The sequence below is a fragment of the Molossus molossus genome, unplaced genomic scaffold (assembly GCF_014108415.1).
Source record: "Molossus molossus isolate mMolMol1 unplaced genomic scaffold, mMolMol1.p scaffold_m16_p_3, whole genome shotgun sequence".
NCBI lineage: Eukaryota > Metazoa > Chordata > Mammalia > Chiroptera > Molossidae > Molossus > Molossus molossus.
Window position 1 is genome coordinate 14,150,762 of NW_023425366.1, and position 24,779 is coordinate 14,175,540.

At 47.3% G+C, this 24,779-nt stretch overlaps 1 protein-coding gene across 2 annotated transcripts in view; it reads right to left on the reverse strand.

The window, feature by feature from the left end:
- RAI14 (retinoic acid induced 14) overlaps positions 1 to 24,779 on the reverse strand; it is a 120,902-nt gene that overhangs the window by 52,535 nt on the left and 43,588 nt on the right. For both annotated transcript variants that reach the window (XM_036280630.1, XM_036280629.1), the window contains exon 2: positions 4,936 to 5,066. In XM_036280630.1, coding sequence (XP_036136523.1) covers positions 4,936 to 5,066 — 131 coding nt within the window. The remainder of the gene's footprint in view (positions 1 to 4,935; positions 5,067 to 24,779) is intronic.

Consider the following 24,779-nt stretch of genomic DNA (forward strand, 5'->3'; position numbering starts at 1 on the left):
GGAATAGTGGAAAAGACCAACACAACCACAAAAGTCACACAATCCTTGTCCTCGGCGAGCTTACTGTGTTGTTAGGGAGTCAAGTCTTTCAGAAAACAAAGGAGTTTCCTTTTTTTTAATCCTCACCCGAGAACATTTTTGCATTCATCTTCAGATAGAGCGGGAGGGAGAGAGGGAGGAAGAGAGAGAGAAATATCGACATGAAAGGGACACAGTGAGTGGCTGCCACCCACACAACCCAACCAGGGCCGGGGACAAACTGCAACCGAAGTATACGTGCCTTAGCGGGAACCGAACCCGGGTCTCTCTGGACCGCAGGCCGACGCTCTAACTGCTGAGCCAAACTGGCCAGGGTAACAAAGGTGTTTCTTAAGCTGTCAAGTCTTTTCTGCTGTTGCTCCTGTACTTTCAATATAAGAAAATACACAAAATTCTAAACAAAGACTGTAGTAGTTCAAAGAGAAGGAAAATCACAAAAGGACTGAGAACATCAGAGAGGAAGGCATTGTGGACCGGACACAGAAGCTGGGCAGACATCTGGACCTTCTTACATGAGGGGAGGGCCGGGAGCGGACTGCCCCACCTCCACTAGGAGCCCAGTGCGAGAGAGCATCCAGCCCACATTCAATGGGCCCTTGAAAGCCCAGAGCAGGCCTCCAGGCTGTCAGGCAACACAGAAACACTGCACGGCTGAGCCAACTAGCAAACTAGGTTATCATAAAAGCTCTAGAAAACAAGCCTCCATCCTGATTCTGACATGAAGGTGGATAAATCAAAGGGTAAACCCGAACAAGCAGGCAGAGAATGAGGCCAAGTACTCTCAAGGACCTAACTTTCAAGTGTGTGACCTGGCCTTGCCCTTTGGAGACAAATGCAAAACATGGCGTACACGTCCCAACAAAATGCTGGCCGTGCAGGCTCCACGGGGCGGGGGCAAGAGCTCCTGCAGAGGGGCATGCTGGGCTGGCCCGTCATGGATTCAGAATCCCTCCAAACCACTGCACGTGGAAAGAACACGAACAGCAACAGCAAAGCCTTCACAGCTGGAGAAAAATCTGCAAGTGTGAGGGAGACACACACACTCGGGCAGGAATGCACGGACTGCACTAACGCAAATGCAGAAGCGTAGACGCGCAGCGGGGAGAAGGCTGAGCCAAGGGAACCCTCCTGGGGCCCACTGCTATGGAGAACCTCGGCCGTGGTCATCGCATGAAGCCAGGAGGACGGGAGAGATGGCTCCTGCGACAGCCCCTCTCGTTCTGCATACAGAGACCATTTGATGCGAAAGGAAGTATGAAGCCAGGTAGGTTTGATTCCGTGGTGCCTTTAAAAATTAAATTCTTGTAGTTGTCAGTTCATAACTTTAATCCTCAATATTCCAAGCAGAAAAAGTAAATGTTAACAGGTGATTAGTTTATGGGAAATCATGCACTAAAAAAATAAACATCTTCTTCCTCCTTTTTCTTTTTTTTCTTTTTTTTATCCTCACCCGAGGACATTTTTCCATTTTTTGTTCAGATAGAGTGGGAGGGAGAGAAAGGGAGAGAGAGAGAGAAACATCGACGTGAAAGGGACACATCGAGTGGCTGCCACCTACACGACCAACCAGGGTCGGGGACAAATTGCAACCGAGGTACACGCCCTTAGCAGGAACTAAACCTGGGTCTCTCTGGACCGCAGGCCGGTGCTCTAACTGCTGAGCCAAATCAGCCAGGGCCTCCCTCCCTTTTTCATACGGTTCTAACTTTCCACATACGTGTCATCGAAGGGAAAACTGGTAGGTTTGCACGTGCAAAGATAGACGTGCGAGAAATGCCCTGGAGTTAACGGAGCCAAAGCTGCATCCCGTGGGCCTTGGTTTAATCACCTGCAAAATGGAGGTGGTGATTTTTGTGTAACTGCTGTTTTGTGTAACTGTGCATTTGTACCGTTAGAAGAGAACACGATGAAGTGATTCATGTTATAAGAATCAATCTTGAAACCATTATGCTGAGTAAAGAAGCTAGAGACAAAGGGCTCCATACTGTATGACTCCATTTATACGAAGTGCCAGACACATTCAGAGACAGAAAGCAGATTAGTGATTGCCAGGGAAAGGGTGGGGGTTGGGTACAGAATTTCATTTGGGATGATGAAAAACTTCTGGAAATAGAAAATGAAGATGGTTGTACACCATCGTGCCACAGAAATGCCATTCAATGCCACAGAAATGTATACTCTATTGTGGTTAAAATGGTAAATGTTATGTTATGTATATTTTACTATGATTGAAAGAAAAGAGAGAGAATAGAAAATAACATTCTGGACATGTCCTCTTGACATAATAAATGTCTTATTAACAAAAGGTATGAACTATTCAGCTGATCACAACCGTGGTTAAGCTGCTGATGTAAGTTTTTTATTTTCCTTTTAGTGGGGTCTGTCTTGGACAAAACTATCGTTCCCTGTTATCTTCCGCTTTCCCGGCACAGCTGTAAAGGCTGTTTTGTGTAGACACCCGCAAAGCTGGGCTGGAGGGAGCAGGACACCGCCAAGGAAGCGGCAAGAAGTCATCCAAAAGCACCGCGTCTACCACCAAAAATCTCAGGACCGGACTGTGGCCTCCGCCACTGCCACGCGATAGCTCTGACTCCACATGTGGCGCTGTGGGAAGAGGTCGACCGACTCATTCAGCAAATACTTTCCGAGTATCTCAACGAGCCCAGCAGTGGGCCGGATGATGTCATTATAGCTATGTAAAGTTACAGTCCCTTCTATCAAGAAAATTTTAATCTGGAATGCAACAGGGATAAGAACTAATAATTACAAAAGGTTAAGAAGGCTTAACATATTAGTCAACAAACAAAGCCCGCCCATTACTGGGAGTCCTGGCTACCAAAGTCAGGGTTCGCCGAGTCTGAGCCCTGTGCCCCACACCTGAGACACAGGCCTCTGCAAAGGTCAAGTCAAACCGAAGTTGGGGGCAGGGGTCATCCTGGGGCTTTGGCAAAGGACAAACCCAGCTCCTAGAGGACCAAACTCTGATCTGAAACAACACGCCTGTCCTAGACAGGGCTCAGCTCTTAAACTGTCCTGTGGCTCCCACAACAACAGGGTTGGTGTCTGCGCTATGGGATCCAATGGGGGTCAGGAAGAGGGTTTAATTGGAAACATTTGCTAAAATGTGATGCTCAATCTTCTGAAAATTTGCCCTTTATTCTCACTACCTATCCTTCAATCTAGAGTCCATCTAGTTTCTAGATGCTGGTTCTGTCTGGCTGAACCCACACGGGACACTAAACGTACGGATTCCTGGGCCTCTCCACAGACCTTATGACACAGGACATCTGGAGTGGGCATGACATCGACATATATGTGTGTGTGTGTGTATATATATATTTAATCCTCACCTGAGGACATTTTTGCATTTATCTTCAGTTAGAGTGGGAGGGAGGGAGGACGAAAGAGAGAGAAACATCGATGTGAGAGAGACACATTGACCGGTCGCCACACACACAACCCCAACTGGGGCCGGGGAAAAACTGCAACCAAGGTATGTGCCCTTAGTGGGAACCGAACCCGGGACTCTCTGGTCCGTGGGCCGATGCTCCAACCGCTGAGCCAAGCCGGCCAGGGTGGCATCGATATTTTTAAAAGCACCCCAGGTGGTTCTAAAGCTGAAGGGTTAGACGAAGGATCGTCCACCCAGTGCCCGCTATGGGCTGGGTACTGGGCTGGCCCCTTGCACACCATGTCTACAGCTGTGGGCGCCCCGCGTATCTTCTGGGACTCATTCTGGTCATAAGCATATGGCCAGGAAGAGTAACACTCAGTCTTGGAGGGACAAAAGATTAGGAATCTATACCCCCTGGGTGGGGTAACTCTGGGGGAAGCAAATATTTCTGTAAGAGGCCAGACTTAGTATCTTAGGCTTTGTGGGCCGTTCGGTATATGTCCTGACTACTCAAATCTGCCTTTGCAGTGCAGATGCAGCCATGGGCAATGATGATAATGGATTTGGCTGCATTCCAATAAAACTTTATTTACAAAGACAGCGGGACATAGTTGGCCCACCCCTGCTCTAAGTCTAAACAGATTCCCAGAGGTTCTCAGTGAAAATGAGTTCCAGTTGACCACAGCACTAACCTGCCAATAATATGCTCCTTCATCCCCTTGCTGTGCACGGTGGGGTCACTGTCTACAGAAACTACTTGCACTCAGATTCTTGTCTCAGAGCCTGCTTCTGGGGCGCTCAACCAACGGCAGTATCTTGTTTTACACTCAGAAATACTATGTGGTTGAATACTACCACCTCCACTTGAGTAAACACACTGAGATTCAAGGACTACAGAACCCACAAGTGACAGAGTCCAAATTAGAGTCTATTTGGCTCCAACGTCAATGATCTCTCTACTATACTACCAGAGTAACACACACTCCCACTTAATCAAATAGCTTTAATTATGGCAAGCCAGAGTACCACACGGAAAATCATAAAGCAAAATCCATGCTACTGATGGATTAATTAATTAATTACTGACCTGTGTTAAGGAAGGGGTTTAAAAAGGAATAATAATATAAAAAGTAAGGTTTGAGGGTTATGAGAAAAAAAATACTCTTTCTCTTTGATGCCAGTTTTTAGTCTAGGAAAGAATTCATTTCCCACCCATCAATTGGTTGCAATCCTGGTGCTATTTCTTCTCTGGTGAAATCTTTGGTTATACCTGGGAACAAATACAGCCGTTCAAGGTAAAGCCCAATGTGTAATTCGGAACCTGAAGAGAAAGGAACTAGATTGAAATACCCTCTTATATATGTTAACACGGTGTAGGGGGACAGCCATTTCTCAAAGACCCTTAAAAGCACTTGTGAAGGTCCCCTATGGATCCTAAGGACTCCAGAGAACACTCTGAGCACCACGAGCTGGCCGGCTAGAAACCAATCTTTAGAGCTTACGCAGTCTTGCCCTCGCTGTCCTGTTTGGTGGCGCTGGCCCCCTTCTTGCCCAGCAGGGATGCCACCTTCTCCGCGTCTCCATTCTCCACGGCCTGCAGCAGCCGGTCATCATTCTTGTTCCACTCATTGGTCTGCGGAGCAAAGGGGAGACACAGCAGTCAGTGGACAACAGTGGCCACAGCAGTGCTAACAGGCAGAATCTCGGTCCTCCCAGCTCCCCATCCTTCCCTACTGTGGCTCAAATCAGAGTCTTCCCCTAAACGGGCGCTGTAAAATACCTTCCCCTTCACCGTGGCAACACTCAAGAAAGCAGGTTTCCCAAAAAGAAACATCAACAGCTCAATGAAATAGCAGCTGGTTACCAAACTCTGACATGTAATTCTTGTTTTATCTGAAGTTGGGAAGATGAGGCAACTTACAAAGACCTCAAGGCCAGCTTACACATTAGCTTATTTGTTGCTAAACCCCACAGCTGGCCTCTCAGAACACTGGCCTTTGACCTGGTCCACAGCTCACTGGGCCCACAGTGTTCTAGAACCAAACTGGCCAACAGTTCAAGGTTATCTGAGGGTTTTTAAAACACGTAATTCTTTGCTTCTACTGCCACTCTTTCTGGCCTGCTCACTGGGCCCTGATCTTTGAGCTCTATACTGATTTTAAGTAGTTGTCCAGGCTACCGACTCAACAAAGTAGCACCAGGAACAGAACTTCTTCCTGAGCAAGCTACTTAACATCAAAGAGCTCTGAGCAAAGCCTCCTAGGCTAAACTCCAGCCCCAACAGAGCAAGTATGCAAGCCACAGTGACAGCAAAGCTTTCCTGTGCAAAGAACTAGTTTTTACTCTTACAAAGGCAGGACTTCTCTACAAAAGCAAATGGGCCTTGAGTACAAGACTAAGTTTCAGCAGTGAAACAGCAGCAGTGAGCCACGGAAGGTTCGGGGCAGGGGACTGAGAGGGTACAATCAGCAGTCGCAGAGGCCATCGGGAGATGTGAGGTGTGTAGACGGATGGGAGGAAGGATACCAGCACACATCAAAGGCCCTGGGTCACTTTGCAGGCCTTGGGTCACCCTCAGACTTGCCCTAGCAAAACCTACTTCCTGACCCCTGCAGCTCTAGGTACCGCCCCCCTGGGGGAGACGCCTCTTCACTCCCCAAACTTTCCATAGACGAGTCTCCAGGGCTCTCTGCTTCCTTGTGGCCTTCAAAGAACTTCCAGGAATTTCATATTAAAGGTTTTGCCATGAGCCGCTTCAGGGAAGGAGACAGGAGCATACTGGAGATTTAAAAATGAACAAAAAGGAATTTTACAGGATTATAGTTTTCCATGGTCCCAGAGTTTTCCCAGTCTCTCTGAAAGACGGAACTAAGAAACCCAAAAGGATTCTGCCCTCTCACTGAGCAAGGGTGTGTCTACCAGATGTCCCAGCACCAATCTTACCCCGGCCTGGGAGCAGGGCCTTAGAGAAAGCCACAGGCTATGGAGAGGTAAAATAGGTGTATCTAGGGTTCAAGTTAGGAACTGACTTTTCTGAGAGTCTCAGGACTGGACCACTCCTGTGCCTCAGGACTCTCTCTTCACTGTGTGCAAGAGCACAGGGAAATGGTTTCCGGGCTGCATGAACTTCAAGTCCAGAACTCTTCATTGACACACGCCACGAATACAAAGTCTCTCAAAAACCCCTCTGTGCTTCAGTTTCCCAAGGCACTGGACTGGATGACCACTCTGATTCCCCGAGAGCTCAAAACACTTCATCTATAAAATGCTCCAAACCAAACTTTGCTAGGGATTCTTCTAGAACAGTACTGTCTGTGATGACAGAAATACTTTGTGTCTGCATCGTCCCAAACTGTGGCCATAGGCGGTGATTCTCAACCCGGGGTGATTTTTTGACAATCTCTGCAGACAGTTCTGATTGTCATGAATAGGGGGTGTTACTGGCATCTCACAGGTGGAGGCTGGGGGTACTACTAAACATCCTTCAATGCACGGGACAATCCTCTGTCCCCAACAGACAACTACTGGGCCCCAAATATCAAGATCTCATTCGCCATGTTAGCACTGGAAATGCATCTAGTGCCCCTGAGGAACTGAATTTTTAACTTAAAGTCCAGACGTTGGTGCAGCTCAATGTGACCATTTCTAAATATTTTAACCAAGTAAGAAGGTGACTGGGCCGATGTCATCCACACTCTCCTACAACAATCGATTTACTCGCAAAGAAGACATCAGGTTTTATCTTCCATCATAAACCAGGCTTCCTCTTGAAGGGGAACACAACACATAAACCACCCCAGGCACAATCATTTGTGAGCAGAACAGGAAGCTTTACTTAACAACAAAATATAGCAAACACCGAGGCACAGACGGCAGCTTATTTCTCCCGGACTGTTTTTGCAAGCCGAAACAAAGTCAACAATGTTTACTGAAGTACATGTAGGGCTCATGATTCCTGCCGACATTATCCCAATGCTACATTATTAGTGTTGTGTTTTTGTTTTTTTTTAATCCTTCCTGAACCAAATTAAAACTGGATTGGGAAGATCAAAAGGATATTAAATCTCAGAGGACAAGATTGAAAGTACTTAGAAAGAACAGCCACATGAAAGGATTTTCCTTTTCAGTGCTGTGCACTCAACTCTTGGGTAGAGAAAAATCTGATTGCAGGGGTTCCCTAAAATTAGTTACATGTGGATATTTAGAAAATTCAAGTTCTATACAACAAAGCAGGAAAGAGTACCCCTCCCTTCCTCTTTGGAGGACAAGGTCAATGGCACATCCCTTGAGATCTAAAACTTCTTTCATCTCGTCTCATCTTTTCTCTTTGAGCACGAGGCAGAGATTGTGCCCACCACCCCTACAAAGACCTAATAAGCAATTCGCAACACCACTCATCCTCGGTGTGCTGCAGATGGGGTTCACAGGAAGCAGCAAGAAGGAGAAGAACTGGGTGCTGTACATACTGGCCTAGAGTCTGAGCCACGAGAACGGTTCAGAACAGACTGGGAAGACAGGACAAACCTGAAGAGATCCTATGGTCACCAGCTGGGAAATGGGGAGAAAAAGCAAAAGTTTCACTCATAGCAGTCGCACAAGTACTCTAAAAGTAGAGGTGAAGAAGGGTCCCAGTTAGGCCTCTTCCAGGTTCTGAACAGTGCGTCTTCCCAGCTACAATGGATGGCAGCCGTTGACCCAGCAGAGACTCCGTTTCTGGAACATGGCCCTTTCTCCTTTCTGGCTGTACACTCCCTTCTTCAATCGTTAAGCCCTTTGGACATCAGATTCTGGTCAGTATCAAACGGTCTTAAAATCAAAGCCTCAGCTGTGTTGACCACAGAAACAGACTTTCAGTCAAGCTAAAGGTAACATCTGGACTTCAGTTGTGTTTCAGCCCAGCGCTCATGAAAGCACAATGACCCTACGGACCACACCCTCACGAAACCAGACAGAATAATGCCATGGCTGACATCTAGACTGGATGCAATGATCAACTACTCCCTGGCTCCAACCAATCAGGACAGCCCAGGACCCCAATAATTCCTTTAGCCACCATGATGAATGATTTTCCGCCTATAACTCCTCCCCTGGAAGCCATCGGGTAGCCAGGTCGTTGAGCACTAATGTACCTGGGACTCCGAGCTGGTAGCATTTCCTCAACAAATAAAACTCTTTGCTGCAGGCAGGTGAACGGCCCAGACCCCTTCAGTCTGGTAACTGCAGGGAGCAGATGCTAATGTAACCGAGTTCTCTAGTCCTGGGCCAGGCCGATGCTTATACTTAGTTCTGTAGTTAGTTCTGCTATACACAACTGACCATACCTGTCTCAAAATATAGGGACACATTCCATATATTCTCTCCAATGAAACCATTGTATTCAGTGCTACATTCTATACCAAAAATTCCATAGCTAATCACAAGATGAGACAAAACAGGTGTCTATTAATGTCATTGCTCCTGAAAATCCAGAAGCAGATTTTTCCCCTCCACCTCTTCTATCTCCGTGCCAAGTGGTACTAAACTGAAATCAAGCATCAAAAAGAATCTTTAAAAAAAAAAACAGCTATCTTAGTCAATCTACTGTCCAAAGGTAGCACGTTCAGATAAATAGGTTGTGATCCTGTGATAAAATAAGAAATATATATTTGGTCTTTGTTCCTGGTCCCTAGAACAGACCTTATTAAAACTCACGAAGTTTCCTGAGTGATGGGGTTAAGAGAAGCATCTTGGTAAAAAATTAATAATAAACCTCTTTCAACCTTACCTGAGTTTATCTTAACGAGGTGACTGGTGGCTAGAAACACTTAGATAGTTTTAGTATGGGGGGCTGGTATCAGAGGAATGAACCATGTGATAAAAGGGTTAGAATTTTCAGGCCCCCACCCCTCCTCCAGGGAGGGAAGAGGGGCTGAAGACTGCGTCAATCAATCACCAACAGCCAATGATTCAATCAATCATTACTACATGATGGAACCTTCATAAAACCCCTAAACCACTCCTGAACTATGGGGTTGGTGTACACATTGAGGTGCTGGGAAGGTGATGCAGGAGAGGGCCGGGCACACACACGCGTGCACACACGCACATACACGTATGCACACACATACACACACACACCCCATACCTTGCCCTATACATTTCTTCCATTCGGCTGTTCCTGAGTTGTATCCTCTACAATACACTGGCAACAATAAGTGAAGTGCCTTCCTGAGTTCTAAGAGCTGTTCCAGCACATTGTTGAACCTGCGGAGGGGGTTGTGGGAGCCCCTGAGTTTAGAGCTGATTGGTCAGCGGCAGGGTTGGCCCAGGACTTGCAATGGTGTTGAAGTGGGAGCAGTCTTGTGAGCTGGACCCTTACCCCGTGCGGTCTGACACGACTCCAGGCAGTTAGTGTGAGAAACGGGCTGAACCACTGGCTATCCGGCCAGGGTCAGGGCAGTGGGAACTGACTGTCGTATAAAGAAAAACCCCACACGTTTGGTGGCAGAAGAGTTTTGTTAAGAAGCAAATCATGTGATAATGTGATAGGTGAAGTCTGAAATTCTGCCATAACATCCCTAAGCAATTCACTTATACTTCTGGAGACCACCGTCGCACCAACAGTATCCCCTCCCCCTTTCCGATGGAAACCCCTCGAACCCACACTCCCTCCACAGCGCCTGCTCGGCTCTGCCTCCTCACTGGGCCCTGGCCCCCTTAGAACAATCGTTCTCAATCTATCAGTGGGTTAATCCAACATTTAAAAAGAAAAATAGAGAAAACCAGAAAACACCAGATATATCATATTTAATAAGGTCACATGTTTTTGTATGTGTGTACTGCATGGTGATAGAAAATATATATTTTCACTGGGGAATCACAGCAGAAAACATCGGCCACGTATGCTGCAGAACGCTGTCACCCAGCCGCCTGCAGACTCTCCAAGCCTGTCCTGCGACCCCCTTTGCTTCTGTCCCCAGCGCATCCCGGAGGCCCGCCCCCTGGCCCTCCGGAGCCCACAGTCTAGACCTGGTGAAATGCCGCATCCTGGCTGCCGCTGCCCAGCTCCCACTGGTTCCACGCCCGACGGCAGCGCCACAGCCTTTGTTCCTCCCCTGGTGCCTAGCAAATGTGTCTGTGGCCGACTGTAGAGGAGTTTCTTCCTCTTGGTTAACCTAAATCTCTCCTCACTTAGCAATTTTTTTTTTCATTTATAAAACTCTCATTCTTTTGCAAACAACTCTGTCATCATGTTTCCGATGTTTTTGTAGGCTAAATAACTCCAACTCCCTTAACTTTCCCACACCCTTCCCTACTCCCTGAACTTTTCTAAGGCCAATTGTCCAAGATTTTGATCATAAGCACACTTTCTCTGGATCTCTTCGTGACCAAGGGGCCAAGCCTTGTCAATTCCCCAGGGTGCAGCCAGTGTCGCCCAGTCACCGGGCTCACCTGGGGCCTTGCTCAGCACGCAGACTTGCACGCCCTACCTGGAGAGTCTGCTCCCTGTGATCTGGGGAGGGGGCCTGGGCTGCTTTAGGTTTGACAAGTGCGTTCTCTCCAATTCTTATTACAAAGTTTGGGGACAATTGGAACCTATGGAAAGGCTAACTCTAGAGTTCCTGAAAAGGATTTTCTTCCTTCATGAGACATTACTAAGGAAGAGGGTGGGACATGAGAAAAATTCTTCACTTTCTGTCTTGCAGAACTAGGTTTTTTGACTCTCACAAAACTTAATATATAACAGGCTTCCTCTAGCAGTTGCATGTACAACCCTCTGTATAAGAAGGTTAAAGGCACCGCTCATAATAGGCAGAATTTATAAATAATCAAATATCCAATAAAATAAGACAGAAACATAAATTGTAATACAATCAAGCAACGGAATACCACACAGCAATGAAAAGGAACAAATGACAACTACACGCAACATGGATGGATATTAAAAACAATGTTGCTGAAAGAAGCAAGACACAAAAGAACACAGTATGGCTGCATGTGTATATGGACGATAACAGAAAAACGGATCCATATTGTCTGGGGATACACACACAGATGGTGGAACTGTAAAGGGAAGCAAAGCCACCCTAACAGTCAAGACAATGATTCGGGGTGAGGGTGGGGCATTTCATCAGGAAGGGACACCTGGGAACATTCTGGGTCTCGTGCTCTATTCATGACCTGGTTAGTGGCTCCACAGATGTTCACTTGTTAGACGTGACATTCCTCTTTGTGCACTTTTCTCTATATGTGATTTGCTTCACACACACACACGCACACGCACACGCACACACACACTGTTTAGAAAGAAATCTTGTGGTTCACTTTCTGGTCAAATCAAAACCCAGGGCCTTTCCATGGTTTGCGTTCTCGCTTTGTTTCCTCATCTCTACAATGAAGGTAGGCTGGGGCCCAAATCTGGTTCTTAGGGGGCCTCAAACCCCACCCCTGGAGACTCTGATAGTTATGATCTTTCCTCAGAATAACAAGCACACACACATACAATTTTAGAGGGTTCTCTGGCTCAACTTCTACACCCAGCCCAGCCATTCAAACCCAAGTTAAGGGCCCTTGGCCCAGAAAAAGAAACAAGCTTCAGGGTTCAGTGCTTCTGAGCCGAAATTCTAGCTCCACCACCTCCCACTGAGGTGGTCTTCAACAAGGGGTCAAAATCTCCAGTCTCCACATCCTTATCTGTAAAATGGGGGGCCAGGAGCCCCACTTTCTTACAAGTTATCCTGGGAATTAAATGTAAGGTACATGAAATGCCTGGCACTCAAAACCTGGTGATAATTATTATTATTGAATTAGAAGGCCCACACTCTTCCTTTGCGACTCAAGCTCTATAAATCTCTGAACATTTACCACTCAGGACTGGCGGGCCGTTACCCTGTCAGACGTAGATAGCACCTCAAGGCGAATTTACATTTGTAAATTTTCTACTATGCTCCTTAAAAAAATCACATTTTGACGGGCTCTAGAGAAAACATTCACAGACGTGAAATTAACTATTTTATTGAATATGGCTCCTTTTCTAGGAGACTGTTTAAACAGACGCGATTTCAACAGAGCACATTAGGCCATACTTGCAAGTTCAGGAAGCCATATGTTATGCTCCGGAGACGTGTGTAATGTGTCAGCTATGAAGGGCAGCATGTGGGAAAGGCTGATCTTACCTTCCATGTGGGCTCCGAGCATTCCCGCTAATATATCACAAATGAGATTTTCAATGGCTGGCCTGTAAGTCTCCTATTCATCAAATCATTTCCAAATGACACCCACTTGCTTAAGAGTTTTCCCTGGAATCTCGGCCTTTTGAAAGCGTTGCGTGCCTCCTTTGAGGGTAGCAGACACCATGTCAAGCATGTGATGAACGCTGGGCCTTTGGCAACTGGCAGCGTCTGCCCTTGGCCAGACATGGCATCACCTTCTTTTATTTTGGCTTAATCACTGGGAAGTGAAAAGCCAGTGGAAACTCAGTGGTCACAGACATCTGGTTAGAGGGTAGCTTTGAGTTTTGGAATAGATCAACCCAATGAAAACAGTTCAGTGGCACGGAGCAATCCGGGAAGACAGTTTCTTTGACTTTCTTTAGGAAAGACGCTAAAACCCTACGCATCACAAACGAGCCGAGGTCTGGCGGTGTGCACCGGCCTGAGCAGCTGTCTGGAGGCGTCTATTTGAGAGATTATCTTTGGAAAGGCTGCATTTCTCCTTCCAGTTTATGGGGAGCAGAGCTTTGCCAATATAATCAGTCAGTAGGGATAAGACGAAAGTTAGACTAAGGAGACAGTGTTTTCACTGAGAAGCTTTCAGATTCATACCATCCAGGAAATAAAAAAGAAAGAAAAGAACGCACACCTCGTATTTCAGACAGACAGAGGACAAGAAACAGGCAAGCCCCCAGGCCGAGCCGACACTTTCCCGTTAACTGTACCAGCCAGTACTTATTAGATAAGCATCTCCGAGGTACAAAGCAGTACAGAAAATTCTATAGATGTTACATTCGTTTGTTTACTCATTCATTCAGAAAATATTTCCCAAGTGCTTTCATACAGCTGGTATAGACTTTACTGAATGTTCTATGTAGTTGTGGAGATAAAATGCAACAATATAAGAAATAGGGCAACAACACAAAACAAGGTAACAGAGCGCGGTAACGAAGCAAATGGTGAACTGGAACAACAGAAGAGAGACAACCCTCGGCTGGGCAGGCTGGCCAGGCTTTTTGGTTTGGATACATGAGACCTTGCAATGAGTAGTATTTATTGAGGTTAATGCAGAGAAGACAAGATATGACTGAAAAATGCAAGATGTATTTAGTAAACAGAGAGTTGACCCAAGTGCAGCCTCACAAGCCCACCCTCCTTAGTGTGCATGGAAGCCCAGGAGTTACCAGTGCATCACGACACGAACATCCGACCGCTCTCCCAGGTTTAGTGAGCCTAGAAGTTTCAGAAAGAGCTTTCTGAGTAATGGTCACTATTTCAGACGAATAGATGATTAAGTTAATCTAAAACTGAGTTTCCTCCCTTCCTACATTTTTTTTTATCCTCACCCGAGGACATTTTTCCATTTTTTGTTCAGGTAGAGTGGGAGGGTGAGAGAGGAACAGAGAGAGAGAGAGAGAGAAACATCGATGTGAAAGGAACACATCGAGTGGCTGCCACCCGCACAACCGACCAGGGCTGGGGACAAACTGCAACCGAGGTACGCGCCCTTAGCGGGAACCGAACCCGGGTCTCTCAGGATCGCAGGCCGACGCTCTAACCGCTGAGCCAAACCGGCCAGGGCCCTTCCTACATGTTTTTAATCCTCACTCAAGAATAGGATTTTACTGACATATGAAGAAATGCTCAATGTCACTAATCACCAGAGAGATGCAAATTAAAACAACAATGAGGTGTCACTTCACATCTGTCAGAATGGCCGCCATCAACAAATCACCAAACAACAAGTATTGGCGAGGGTGTGGAGAAAAGGAGACTCTAGTACACTGCTGGTGGAAATGCAGACTGGTACAGACACTATGGAAAACAATATGGTGTTTCCTCAAAAAATTAAAAATTGAACTTCCATTTGACCCAGTGATCCCACTCCTAGGAATATACCCTAAGAAGCCTGAAACACCAATCAGAAAGAATATATGTACCCCCATGTTCATAGCAGCACTATTTACAATAGCTAAGACCTGGAAACAGCCCAAATGTCCATCAGCAGACAAATGGATAAAAAAGTAATGGTACATATACACAATGGAGTACTATGCAGCTGTAAGAAAGAAAGATCTCTTATCCTTTGAGACGACATGGAGGGACCTAGAAAGTATTATCCTAAGGGAAACAACCAAGCAGACAAAGACAAATATCACATGATCTCACTTATTTGTGAAATATAATGAACATAACAGTCTGAGGAATAGATACAAACTGACAACCCTCAAAAGAGGGGGTGGTGGGGGAAGGAGAGAGATAAACCACAGAACTTATATGCATGTACGCATAACCGATGGACATGGACAACAGAGCCGGATACGGGGTGGGGGGATGGGGAGAAGGGTGTCAATGGGGAAAAAAAGGAGAAACATCTGTAACAAAAATAAATTAATAAAAAAAAAAAAAGAATAAGATTTTATTGATTTTTAGGGAGAGTGGAAGAGGGAGAGAAACATCAATGTGAGAAAGAAATAATAATGATCAGTTGCCTCTCATATATGCCCCGACCAAAGATTGAACCCACAACCTTTTGGTGCATGGAATGGTGCTCCAACCAACTGAGCCACCCAGCCAGGGCCCCTCTCTGCATTTTTGTTTCCAGTTATTCACACGGACAGGTTACAGCATCTCTGCTCTCCTGAAATTCATCACCCTCCCTTTAACGGAGTGCATCAGTAATTCCTGAAGCCTTTTTTACATAAATACTGAATGCTGTACCACGGACGTGATACATAATTATAAACCCCTCCTGCCAGAAACAGGCTGGTCCTCTGCCCTATCCACTTCACAAAGCTACTATTCATTGCTCCCTTGCCCCCAGCTCCCCTGAACACTAGGGCCAGGTCAGTGCCCCTCGTTAGACCCTCCGTGCTTCTCTTGGCTGTGGAAGAAATTTAAACAGTATTTCTAAAGTATCTTTAAAGGTCTGTCGACCTCCCGCTGGACATGGAGTTTCAGGGCATGGCCAATGGCCAGCATCTGTCTTGTTCACCACTAAGCTCCTGGCCCCTTGCCCACCGCCTGCCAGATGGTAGGGGCTCAATCAGAGCTGTTCATTGAACAGCTTTGTTTTCCTTCTTTCTACCTTGGGAGCCACTATCGATTAACCCTTTCTCCACCGATGCCTTTGTCTCTGTCTACAAATGGACTAAAGTCTCCATCATCCTACCAAACTCCTATCTTTGATGATGTTGCCCAACATTAAAACATTACTCAGTATTTAAAAACCATGTCACATGAGATAGAGGCAGTCTTAAGATAAGTCTGAGAATAGGTCAATCCAACTTTACCCTCCAGGGAGGAAAAGGGTTCCAGCCAATGTAATTCAACCACTCATCTGTTTAGTATCTATGCACATCAGGTGCAACATCCTAGGAAGAAAGAGATGGAGAGGAAATGATCTTGGCCCTCGAGGCACACCCGATACCTGCTCACATTATTATTTGTCAGTGCTCGGCCAGCGCTGTGAACCAACCTGTCAAAGCCCAGGGAGGATACTAGTACTACTAAAAATCACAAAAAAATCACTAAAATTATTAGCCATTTTACAGAGGAGGACACTGAGGCACACAAAGGTCGAGAAACATGTGTAAAGTTACTCTATATACATTACTCTAAGAACAGCTGGATCCCTCAGGAGGAGACAGCGAAAGCAGTTAAATTTAAAGGGAAATGAAGGAACTTTTAAGAGGAGGAAGATTTAAATGTGTTTATAGACTGAGGCAAGCAAAGGCGTCAGTGGAGAGAAACTGAATGAAAAATGCAAAGGGCGAGGGTTTGAACTGAGGAGTCGACTTAGGTGGAAACCGATCCTTGTAAATCGGAGTCGTGTTCTGCCCGAGACGGTAAGGAGGAAGAAGAGGGTAAGCAGAGATATGGTGGTAGAGAGGAAGTCAGTTCGTGTTTTACGGTTTCTGTTTTCCTTGGGAAGCGGGAGGCAAAGTACACAGGGTGAGTGGTGGGCTAAGGAGCCTGACAAATGTTTTGAAGAGTTACTATTTCTAACAGCTCCTGGGGTGAATGAGAAAGGAAACCCACCAGAAATGAGTAAAGGGGTTTCCAAGCAGCCCTGAAGGTCCAGCTGAGAGTAGGAATTATAACTCCGTAAAAAACCATTCTGTAGCGTCCTGTGCTTTTTCACTGGAAGCATCGGGTGGGGCTCGAGCACAGCGGGTTAGCTGGACGGTGACTGGAGAAGGCAAGTCAGGTAGAGCCGGTGGCAGGGTGCGGAGGGCAGGTGCCAGTGGGCAGGTACCTGAATCGATTGTGGGGTTAGGGATGGATAAGGATAAAGTCTAGGGCATAGTCCCATAGACCAAAGGAAGGCGGTTGGGTGGGTCATTTATATCAATGCTGGAGTTCCCAGGATGATGGTAGAAAGGAAAACTGGGAGCTGGTAGTCAAAATCCTGGAGAAACAGCAAGGGCCAACCTAGAGATCCCCCCAGAATGGTGAAGAAAATGAGATGAGAGTGGCCAAGCATAACCAAAGACCAGTGATCGTCACCTGAGAAAGGAGCGAGGAGGTCACAGAGCAAACCAGTCAGGCCTCACGAAGAAGCGGCTTCTTGTGGTTTACTGAGCTCCTGTCGTGCTCGTCTCCTACGGGTGCCGTAAAGAACTGAGTTCACGTACGTCACTGTAACCACCTCTACTAGGTTGGACAGAAGCCCCACAAAATCACAAAATTCACGCCCGTCCTGAACGTCAGAATGTGACCTTACCTTGAAGTGGGGTCTTTGCACATGGCATCAAGTTAAGATGAGGTCACACTGGATTAGGGTAGGCCCCAGGTCCAAAGACTGTTATCCTTATCCGAGGAGAGAGATGAAGACATGAAGGGGACCGGGAGGAAGAGCATGTGCTCACAGGGGCAGAGACTGGGCTTCTTCTGCCATTAACCGAAGAATTCCCAGGACTGATGGCGATCACCAGAAGCCAGAAGAGGCAAGGACTCTTCCCTAGAGCTTTTGGGGGGGAGGGGGGAAGGCCCTGCTGACACCTTGATTTTGGATCTCTAGCCTGCAGACCTGTGAGAGAAGACATTTCTCGCATCTGTTTAAAGCCAGTGTGCTTCAACAGCGCTAGGAAATGAATGGACCACCCTATGTGGTAGGTATTATTATCCTCTTAACAGATGAGGAAACTGAGGCTCAGAAAATACAAGTACCTTGCCTAAAGTTACAAGGCCAGAAAGTAGAAGAGTCAGGATTCAAACCCCAGACCTGTGGTGTCCTTTCCACTGAGTCCTGCCCTGACAAATGCCCAGCACAGAGGAAGACCAGGCAGAACACAGAGCACAGAGCACAGCATGATGGGCCACGAGGGAGGGTCAGACCTCACTCTGCTAATACTGAGGGTGGAAACTCTGACCTCCAAGTCCCTTTTAACGCAGTAACCACACCTAACGCAAACTCATTACATATGAAATCTGTAGTTACACGAAGGCATTGGAATTGAAGCACGATCATTTACTTTACAAGCGTGTCCACAGCAAGCCCTCTGTGAACAGTAAGCTTTCGAAGAGTACGTTCTTATAAATGCTCCAAGAAATATTCATTGCTTAAAGGGTGGTACATGGTAGCAATGAGTTTCTCCAGGTCTGAGCAAGGCTTTCCCTGTGCATGGGCAGGACACTAGGAAACATGTCTGGCTATGGTCCAAGCACACACCGCAAGTATTTTTGGCACGTATTTTAGCACAATAAGCAGCCATGACCCCTGAGCATTGCTTTGTACCCAAGTGGCGCAATATGGATTTCACATGAAATATCCAGACAAAACCATTTCATCCACAAAGTCCTAAGTCAAATGCTTAAGTGAATTTTAAGTGTCTACATGGTCAGAGTGGAGGATGATCAGGGTGGTCTCTATCTGATCATCCCCAAGCATCAGGCCCTTTACAGATGTTAAATGAATACCAAGGGACAAAATGACAGCTAAAGACATTTACAAAAATGGAAACGGTCCCAAGCTCACCCATGAGCATACACACACTCCCTTCTGGAACCAGTTAGTTCAACAGGTGAAACCTGGGGTCTTCAATGGGGTAAGGGTCAACCCCACTGAAGAAAGGTATCTCAATTGCCTCGACTCGTTTTCTTGTTCTGGGACTAAGAAAACATTTGAGGACCTCAAGGTTAAGGTAGGAGACCAAGGCAGCTGCCCATACTCAGTGACTCCTAACCGTAGTCAAATGTAAGTCATTAGTGATTGTAGTGGGTAAAAAATGTCCCCCAATCACTCATGTCCACCTAGAACTTAAGAATGTAACCTTTATTGAAAGTAGAATCTTGCCTGGCTGGTGTGGCTCAGTGGTTGAGTGTTGACCCATGCACCAAGACAGCACCAGTTTGATTCCCAGTCAGGGCACATGCCCAGGCTATGGGCCAAATACCCAGTGTGGGACGTGCAGAAGGTGGCCAATCGATGATCTCTCTCATTGATGTTTCTATCTCTCTATCCCTCTCCCTTCCTCTCTCTAAAATCAATAAGGAAAAAATTTTTTTTTTTTTTAAAGAATCTTGAGATGGAGTCATCCTGGATTTAGACGGGGCCTTTAATCCAATGACTGGTCTCTTTACAAGAAGCAAGAACAGAGGCCCAGGAAAGGAGGCAGCGTGAAGATGAAGGCAGAGGTTAGTGATGTGTCTACAGGCCAGGAACAGCAAGGTCTGCTGGTGACCACCAGACACTGGGAGAGTGGGGGGCGGTCTCCCCTTCAGGACTTCCAGAAGAAACCACGCTGCCTGTGCCTGGGCTCAGACCTCTGGCCTCCTGAACTGGCAGAGGGCATGTTTCTCTTGTTCTAAGCCCGTCTGTGGCAGTGAGCTACAGCCGCCCGAGGGCTCAGACAGTGACCCCGGGAGGGGGCTGTCACCCAGCAGAGGGCAGGGAGCTCTCTGTGCCCACCGACGGCAGGTGGAGGACAGCCTGCTGCAGGACCAGACAACACTGCTTTGCTTCTTGTTTGTTCACAGGTGGTGACCAAGTGGTATCGTGGGTGCAGACACCGAAATGGCAAACCCGTGGCAGGGTGGTTGTGTATAGGGTTTACAGGACGGCCACCTTTTTTTTTTTTTTTTGCATTCATCTCCAGATAGAACAGGAGGGAGGGAGGGAGGAAGAGAGAGAAACATCGATGTGAGAGAGACACATAGAGTGGCTGCCACCCACAGGACCCCAATCGAGGCCGAGGACAAACTGCAATCGAGGTACGTGCCCTTAGCGGGAACCAAACCGGGGACTCTCTGGTCTGTGGGCTGACGCTCTATCTGCTGAGCCTAACCAGCCAGGGCGCAAGACGGCCACCTTTTTAAAAATTTACCTCTACACTTTTCACAATTTTTTTTTTATCCTCACCAAGGACATTTTTCCATATTTTGTTCAGATAGAACGGGAGGGGGGGAGAGAGAGAGAGAGAGAAACATTGACGTGAAAGGGACACATCGAGTGGCTGCCACCCGCATGACCCAACCAGTGCCGGGGAGAAACTGCAACCGAGGTACGTGCCCTTAGCGGGAACCGAACCCGGGTCTCTCAGGACCACAGGCCGACGCTCTAACCGCTGTGCCAAAATGGCCAGGGCAACAATTTTTAAAGAAAAAAAAATGTTCCGATAAAGAATAAAGTGATGGTTTAAGGCAGTGTTTCTTAAAGAGCATGGCTACAGGATGTGCATTAGAATGACCTTAAGCCTCTGAGAAAACACAAATGCTAACTTGTAAAAATTCTCAGCGGGAGACTATTGTCAGCTAGAAGCCTCCTTCCCCAGAAAACAATGAAGATGACAAATGCGCCTGATTGGCCCACATTTGTATCTGTGAAAGTGCTGAGCTAGACAAGAGGCTGAGTCTCCTATTCATCCCTCTCAGAACATAAAGACTAAATAAGCACCAAAAGGCCATCAAGATGCGCCACAGAGAGCAAGGGACCTGAACCCAGCTCCCTGTGCCCTCCTCCAGAGGAGCTACGCCTCGGTCAGTGGCACAGTCACACGCCGGAGACCCCGGCCCTTCTCCTCCCCGCACCAAGGGCTGTTCATCCTGATGCTGCTGCCTCTCTGGCTTCCCTTGCGCTGACCCAGCTCCCCTTCCTCTGGCCAATGCCTTTATTTAATCCTGTCCAGTTCAACAGTTACCTTTTTGGTTCTTACTCCTGCCAAGCATCATGCTAGACACTTAAAGATGGGGCCATCCTCACTGCCCAGCTCCTGGGCACAATCCCAGGTGAGACAGAGAACCAGGGAAGAGGTTCTGACACTGGGACATTTCGGTAGCTTCTTAATTGGCCTTTCTACTTCCAGTTTCCCCCTGCCCTTCTTCCGTGCCAACTGCTCTGGTCACGAATATTCCCGTCCACTGTTCTGGCTCACTTTCCTACACAAAGTCATCCATGGCTGTCTGTGACCAACCAGACGATCCTATGCTTTACACCCTCCCCACACAATGGAAGGCGTCCCTCAATCTAGATTCAAACCTTCAACTCCACAAGGCCCAGCCCTCCTTCTGGCCCACGCCGCACCCCCCACTGGAGCTCGGAGCTCCAGCCAAGCTCTGGGCTTCGGAATCCAAATTATTCTCTCCTCTTCTACTTTGCAACTACTCAAGTAATTCTTCCACCCCTCTGCCAACAAGGTGTCAAGTTGCTCCCTGCCGTCCTTCCATTTTAAGAAAGTTTTACACTGGCGTTCGAAGTATACGGCTTTCCCATTTCCAGTCTTCTTGCAGAGCGGTGACAGCCTGTAGGGCTCAGAGTCTGGATGCTGGGCTCCGGGGTCCACTTCCTGGCTCTACCCAATCCTAGCTGTGTGAGCCCAGAGAAGTCACTTAACTTCACATGTCTTCATTTTCTCATTTGTAAAACAGAAGATAACAGCTCCTGTAAAAAATATCTGACTTCCCAAACAGATCGTACTCGATGGCAGAAGCTTTCGTATTCTTCCGTAATGCCCTTCCTGGTAGACAGCTAGATGTCTTTTAATGAATCGATAGAGTAAAATCAACTTTCTCCAGATCGGAGAAGCGCTCTAGTGTTCCAACTCATCGTTACCATTTTGACTTTCTGTGCTACAGCTGGGTTGGGAAGCCTCAAAAAATAGAAAGTCACTAAAATAATCAAAACACTATACATCTAAGAGCACACTGCCTCAAGTTATCAGAGGTTAATTTTAAATAGTCTGGATATTTTAATATATTTGAGATAAGAGACGCCACTGATTTATTTATACCAAACTCTTGCAGTTCTCAAGAAAGGGCATATCTGTGTGATAGCCTTCCTACACTCCCATAATAGCACATTCAAAATAAACTCCGATATCCACCCACTGGGGAAATAATCTGGTTCCAAGAAATGATTTCTGCCTGACGTTTGGAGGCAGGGGGCCGCGGTTTTTAGCCGCACAGGATGAGGGACCACGATGTTTATCATCAGCCTGGTCTTCCTGGGGCGTCGCACGAGCACAAGTACAGATGACCTCCGGCACCACCTCTCCCCCAGCCCCAGAAGACACAGGTCCCCGCGAAAGCCCACGGAGGCTAACCCTACCGCTAAGAGCAACAGAAAACCCAAACCAAGCACACTAGCAGATATGGAGAACTTGGGAAAACTCATCAGGTTCCCATATGTGCAGCCTCGTTCACGATGCTTTAGAGCCCACAAGAGATTCCCCCAAAATGCCTAACCTTAGACGTTTATGATTCACCTAGATGCCGGGTGCCAAGTAAACACCCACAGAAATCACCGAAACGGGGGAAGTTCTAGCTCAGCAATATCGGAACTCCAATGTGTGATCTTGGGCTACGGATTTTGACCTTAATTGATATAAACGTCAGGAATCTGCAGTTTGAACACACACACTGAAAATAATTTTATTTAAAGTTAAAACAATAAAATAGTCACAGAAAACACAGATGCTTTTGAAATTCTGAAACTCCATTTTCTGGGGCATGTTATACATAACTTCTATCACTTAGAGGCAGTTTCTACTGTAAGTCTCATGGCATTCATTTCGTGGTGTCCCATAGACTGTGAGTTCGAGGGCAGGGGGAGGGCTTTTATATATCCCAGACACCCAGAATCAGGACCGACACGTGGCCAGTGAGGAATAAATGTTTGTTGAGTGAATGAATGCTTGCCTGAGTAAAAGACGCTAGCAAAGCACTGGGCTTCTTAAAACATAACATCGCCATGAAAGCTACTGAGGAAGTAGCCAACTGTCAGGATTCCCCCAAGACAGAGCCCTCTCCTCCAAAGCAACTATTCACATGTCATTATCTTGACATTTACCTCTTGACACCACCCTGCACTGCGAGGCATCAGCTGGCTCCCTTTTGTCTATTCTACAAATCAAAACATTTTAAAAACCTGTTTCTATTGATTTTTTTAGAGAGAGAGGAAGGAAGAGAGAGAGAAAAAAAATGATGTGAGAGAGAAACATCGATTGGCTGTAGCCAGTACGTCTGGCTCTGGCCACGCCCCCTACTGGGGGATTGAGCCCACAACCCGGGCACGTGCCCTGACTGGGAATCGAACCGGGACCTCGCAGCCCAAGGGACGATGCTCAATCCACTGAGCCACACCAGCCAGGCCATATCCAAACTCTACAGCATCAGATCTCCAATCTCATTCCCGCTTACTGAAGCGCAGTGTGATAGGCTGCCTTGTAAGCCTGGACCGAGAAGCCAGGCTGCCTGAGTTTACAGCCCAGCTCCATCACTGTGACCCTGGGCCTCAACTATAAGATCAGAGATATTAAAAGTAACTTCTATCATGGAGTTGTGGCGAGAATTAAGTGAATCAAACATTTAGATGGGTGTCTGGCACGTGGTAAGCATTCAGTAAGTGTTAGGTAATACGGCTCTTACACTCCTCAGGGAAAGCCCGTTCTGCTATTCTGAACAGTGGCCTTTCCTCGAGGACTGGCTGATGTTCACATTCTCAATAATCCCATGGCCAGAGCCAGACGCACTGGCTTCAGAACAGATGAGATACGCTGCAGACCATGTGCAAATCCAGAAGCTCCAGCTGCAACTCCTCCAAGTGAAGTTACTCAAGTGACTTGGACCTCGGGAAACGCATCAGCGCCTCGAATATCTCCAACGAGTTTATCACTGGCCCATTAAAATGAACCGCGGAACATAAAATGAAAAGAAAACCTGTATCTGTCCACGGAACTATGGAAAGATGATACCCACAAGCCAGAAACGTCACGGGATTCCTTGCAGTTTTAGGTCAGATGGGACAAGTGTGCAGAGAGGCCAACTGGACCACTGATGACCTCAAGCAGCCCTCCTGCCTGCCAGGAGAAGCCTGGAAGAGATGCCCACAAAGCCCCACCCACGGGGCCTAATTCAGAGGGAGGCAGCGTGACGGTGAGGGTGGGTCACCACGAAGTGCGTCACATGCCGAAAGGCCACTGAAAAGCCACAGAGGCCAACAGTGCTGGCTCGTGTGGTCAACCCCTAAGGAAGGCGACTGGGCCCAGCCAAGAAGGGGACAGGGCCCCGGGAGTGCCAGGCTGCCCCTCACGCTGACCTCTGGCACGGACAGGGCCTCCTGCTGCCACCTCGTCAGATCCGTGCGCCCTGCAGGCCGCGGGCTTCGGAAAAGGCCGAGGACAGATGACAACTCCAGATTTCCCTCCGCTCCCTCTTCTTCGGGACTGGAATATTAGAACAGGAACCTTCTAGTACTTGATAGAACGCAGTCACTGCTCAGTTCGGATGAGCACAGCCCCCCTCTAGGTGCAGCGCAGGTCCCAGGAAGGGCTGGCTCCAAGAGTCCAGAGGGAACTGCTCTGAGGACTCAGAAGAGCACGTCAGGTCCTGTGCAACCACCACCCTCTAGAAACCAGAGAGGTTTTCTAACGTGCGCTTTCAACTAGCGGCAGGAGAAAAATATGTCTGTGAAACTGCTCTACAGGGGAATCTGGAATCAAAGAGAACTATAGGGAGAGGCCACATTTAAAATGTGCTGAAACAGGGAAGAGCACCCTGAGAAGGCAGCAAACTGTGGAGTTAAAGTAAAAGACAAACTTAACTAAACGGAAAAGAGAAAAGACAGTAAACAGGTGAGGAAAAAAGATCTAAGAAAAGGATCCGGGCCCTGACTGGTGTGGCTCAGTCGGCTGGACATCGTCCTGTGCACCAGAAGG